Source organism: Impatiens glandulifera, chromosome 1 (assembly GCF_907164915.1).
Source record: "Impatiens glandulifera chromosome 1, dImpGla2.1, whole genome shotgun sequence".
Taxonomy (NCBI): Eukaryota; Viridiplantae; Streptophyta; class Magnoliopsida; order Ericales; family Balsaminaceae; genus Impatiens; species Impatiens glandulifera.
Window position 1 is genome coordinate 107,585,772 of NC_061862.1, and position 4,947 is coordinate 107,590,718.

The following is a 4,947-nucleotide window of genomic DNA, read 5'->3' on the forward strand; positions in this document are numbered from 1 at the left end:
ATGGAAAGAGCGCAAAGGGAGGAAGAATGTGCATAATGCGAGAGAGAAATGGAGGCTAAAATGGCTCAATGGGAAGCGGAAAGGGCGCAAAGGGAGAGGAAAACGGAGGTGGAAAGGGAGCAAAGGGAGGCGCAAAGGGATAGGGAAATGGAGACGGAAAGGATGCAAAGGGAGAGGGAAATGGCGCAAAGAATGAAGAAATATGAACAATAAATTGAATTTTTAAATGAGGCAGTATCAACCCCCTAACTAGTTACAACATTGTAGTTGTTTTTTGAACAATTGTAAACGTTTTGGTTTGACTGATAACATGTGGTTTGGTTGATAATAGGGTTTGGTTTAGAATTTTGGAATTATAATGATCTTTTTGTTTATGAATGGTATGGTATATGTTTTGGTTTGGCTGAATATGTTTTGGTTGCGTAAAAAACGGTCGGCCTATTTGAGCCATTTATAGGGAAAATACCGAGAAATAATAGATAATCTCTCGATTTTTCTCTTGGGATAATACCAAAAGTTTTTCAAATAACTATCGGTTTTATTGTAAGAGAAAAATCGAGAGATTATCTATTATCTCTCGATTTTTCTTGCGAGGGAAAAACTGAGAGTTTTTTAAATAAATTTCGTTTTTTCCGTCGTAAGAAAAATGAGAGATGATCTATTATCTCTCAGTTTTTCTTGCTAGTGAAAAACTGAGAGTTTTCTAAATAACTTTCGGTTTTTCTCTCTGGTGTTTAAACTAAGAGATTTACAAAATCTCTCGGAAACACGCAATTACATTTACCGAAAACCATAATACTGACGAATATCGAGAGTTACCCAAACTTTCGGTATTATGGCTATACCGACAGATATAGGGTCATTACTGAGAGATTGTACTCTCGGTAATAACCTTTTTTTTCACTAGTGAGTATTTCCCAATCAATCTAGGCGTCCTGAAATATATGGATGGTGTAAGGCCTAATTAAGTGAGCTCTATCAAGATTAAGACATGATCTAAAACAACACAAATCTCACCCACAAATGCACAATTAAGGAACCAAGGTATGAAGCGCGGATTCCTTATGAGTACAAGAAGTATAAAAGGTTACAAAAGATTAGAGATATGTCGAAAATGGCTTATTCTACTCAAATTCTAGTTGGGATCATACCCAACCCGAGTCAACATATGCATGATTGTCGATATCTCGTAGTATCGTTACGTGGACATGAAGTGACAAAAAAGGATGTTATGTTTCTTACCAGGATAGGGCAACAAATATTTGGTTTTTAAATTAGAGTTAAAAAGTTTGAACTTAATGTAAGAAAATTTTAAATTAAAATTAGAAAGACTAAACTTAATGTATGAAGAAAAACACAAAAGTTCCAAAAAAATCATGCACTTCATACAAAAAAAAAACAAAAAAAAAAAACAAATATACAATTAATATTACTAACCACTACAGCATTAATACAAAACTTATTTTTTAAAAGATTGACAAAATGATTTTTTTGCTGGATTTGAATTCAGTATAGTCCCTACCCTACATACATCCCTTGAGACCCATATTTTATCCATCTATTATAATGTTAACTTGCTTTTCATTACTTGCATTTGGCCGGATACCATAAAAAATAACATTATTTTTCCTCTATGATTTGGTACTGCATTTTTACGAATAAAATATTGTTACATTTCTCGGTGGACTTGTTCTGAATCTGCATATTTGTCGAGTTCATAATTAGTTTTTGTTTGTTGATTCATCATCATCTTGAGTAACCTTCCTTGCTCTTCAATCCTTAGTTGTAGTTGTTTTTGAATCTTCATGAAAAGAAACCAAAAAACAATCAATACCAACTTTGGGGAAATAAAAAGTTGAATTTGACACCACTTGGGTAAAATATTTAGCAAAAAAACAAAATTTAATATTTTCTTACCTCTAGTTGTGCATAGAGATTCTTTTGAACATCTACTTGTAATCTCAATGCCTCCATTATCGACATGTCCCTGTCATTATTTTCCAAATATAAATTCATATTTTTTTTTATTATTATTAAGAAATGATTCAAAATTATACATATATGTTAAAATTTAATTTAAACTATAATTCATAAAATACTTTTTTTATAAAAAATGAGCCTTATAAATTTGTTAATGATCTAAAAAAACTAATTTGCATACAAACTAAAGGAATATAATTTTTTTACTAATATAATTATTTAGAAATAATGGTCTACAAAAACAATTTTATACCAAAAATATATATTATTGTTAAGATTGTGTGACTGTACCATAAAAACTTATTCGATATAGATTTCTTTGAACAAACATTAATTTATTAAAAAAAATCTTGATTGATAATAATTTTGAAAAAATGAGTTTATTAGTATTAATATATATTGATAATTTATTTTAATAATAAAGAGATTTAAAATTTTAATTAATAAATTGAGGATGTTATTGATTATCGAGTTAATTATGAAATTATATTTAATTATAGTTAAATTTATATAAAAATTATATTAAATTGAATAATATCCAATTTAAAATAACATTAAATAAGCTCTTAAACTATTTTCAAATTTTCATAGTTGCCGCAAACTTTATATTTTTTTTTATTTAACCATTTTTTACTGCACTTAGGAGACAAGATTTTTTCCTTCTTCTAACAAATTTTGATTTCAATCACAAATTCTGATTATTATTGTTTTATTTTTTTGACAGTAGTAAATAATTCTTACCGCTTTGGATCATGCTCTTGTGAAGTAAAACTTGTGGAAATAGTACTCTCAGAATTATTTCCTGTATATTATTTATTAGTCAATCAAAATCAGATATAATTAAAAAAAAAAATCTTGAGAAAAAAAAGAAAAAAATACCTTCTGGTTTTTCTGGCAAATACTTGGTAAACCTATGCTTCTGAAAAAATTGAATTAAAACCACGAAAATTATTTAGTTTACATTAAGAAAATTTAGATAATTATTATATGTAAATTAATTAATTATAATTACTTGCAAATGACTTTTGACATGAAGAATAGTCAGTCCGGTTGAATTCATCAAATTAAGTATCTTCTTCGGCGTTGCTTCTACAAATAAATAAAAAAAAGGTAATATTTTCGATATCTCCATTAATTTAATTAACTAGTTACATTATCGAAAAATGACTTACTTTCAGACCCTCCAAGCTTATTAACGCACTCGACAAACCGTTGATGCATTTCTTGTGTCCACTTGATTCTACTAGGCTTTTTACTAGACGAAATCTCAGGCGATTTTCTTTGTGCTAACGAATGGTAAGTAACCTGTAATTTAAAAGATTATGAAGGAAGAATTTAAAGAAATTGATCATACAAAATGGTGATAAATAAATTAACAAATTAAATACTTTATGTGGATTTTGTTTGACATTAATAATATTAACGGCAGCAGCTCCAACAAGCGACTGCAATGTATCCTTGTGAAGAAAGTTGCTGAAATTTTGTTCAATCGAATCAACACCCGCGAAGAATGAGGAGTTTGGGGATTGATGATTTCGATTCTCCTTGAACTTAGGGAGTTTATCATCATATGAAGAGTGATCTTGTGAACAATAATTCTGTTCTTGGACCTTCATATTATGATATCGAGTTTTGATGTTTTCTTCCTTTTATTTATGGGAAAAAATGATTGGTTTATTAGAAGAATCAATTCAAGAGGAAATGGTAGAACAAATGTGTCATGAGAAAAAGAATAAAGCAAATTAATGACAATAATATGATGATGATAGATAGAAACCTAAAACTATGTTAAAACACAAAATTTTATTTATTTTTTAAATCAACTAACTCCAATTTAATGTATTTGTTCTATTAAGTAGAAAAAAAATCAGTTTTAGTTAAATTAAATTAATAATAATTAAGGACTTATTTGCAGTTTTGATTCTAAAGAAAGTAAAAAAAAAAAAATATTATGTTGAGCACTACTCTTTTGAAGGATTTGAGGACAGGTGAGCACTTTTGTTTTTGTTAACTTCCTCATATTTTGGTAAGTCAACTTATTTTTGTATTGAATTTATATTAGTGATTAAATAATAAAAAAAATGATAGATTTTGTTATTCCTGTTTCTTAACTAATTTGAGTTATTTTAAAAATAATAATTTTAAAGATGTAATTTTTTTTTATAAAAAGACTTAAAAAATATATTAATATATAATGATAAAATATAAAATAATAATATATTAATATGTTAGTAGTGAATAAATGAAATAAAGATAAAATAATATTTAATTAAGTTAAATTATTTAAATAAGACAAACAAAACACGACTTATTAAAATATTAACATATCATAATAATTGACCTATGATGTTGAAAGGATGTTGTCATAATTTTCTAGAAATGGTGACATTTTACCATGTGGCATAGTTTGTTTATTTATATCATCTTTTCTTGAAAAAAAAAAAGATATAGTAACATTTTTTTATCAAAAGATTCATTTTATTTTTCTTTAATTTCATACATTATTCATAATTTTTAAGATTAAATTTTCTACTTAAAAAATATATTTCCACATTATTTAACACAATTGAAAAAAATTATATAATTGTGCATACACCTATTATCATCCATTGAGATATATCAACTTTATATTTTTATTTTATTAAAAAAAATAACTTATTGACCAACTACAAATAACTAAAGAAAATGGTCATCATATCATTTTAACAAATTAATATATCATTTAATTCCCAATTATTTTTGGAGACTACAACATTCTCAAAATAAGATTATTGATTTATTTTTAAAATTATATGTATAAATATATAATTTATATTTAAAAACAAATTATTCAACTTATGAATTATGTATATTTAATTATTACACAAAAATAAGATTGTTGATTTATTTTTAAAATTATATGTATAAATATATAATTTATATTTAAAAACAAATTATTCTACTTATATTAAAATACAACAAAAAAAT

At 25.9% G+C, this 4,947-nt stretch overlaps 1 protein-coding gene across 1 annotated transcript; it reads right to left on the minus strand.

Annotated features, from left to right (window-relative positions):
* Positions 1 to 1,669: 1,669 nt before the first annotated feature.
* On the minus strand, positions 1,670 to 3,596 carry LOC124939734 (myb family transcription factor PHL5-like). The gene is made up of 5 exons (XM_047480179.1): positions 3,405 to 3,596; positions 3,153 to 3,285; positions 2,722 to 2,782; positions 1,918 to 1,987; positions 1,670 to 1,801 (listed from the first exon to the last, which is right to left on the minus strand). The coding sequence occupies exons 1-5, from the start codon at positions 3,594 to 3,596 to the stop codon at positions 1,670 to 1,672; spliced, it is 588 nt and encodes a 195-aa protein (XP_047336135.1).
* Positions 3,597 to 4,947: the final 1,351 nt, after the last annotated feature.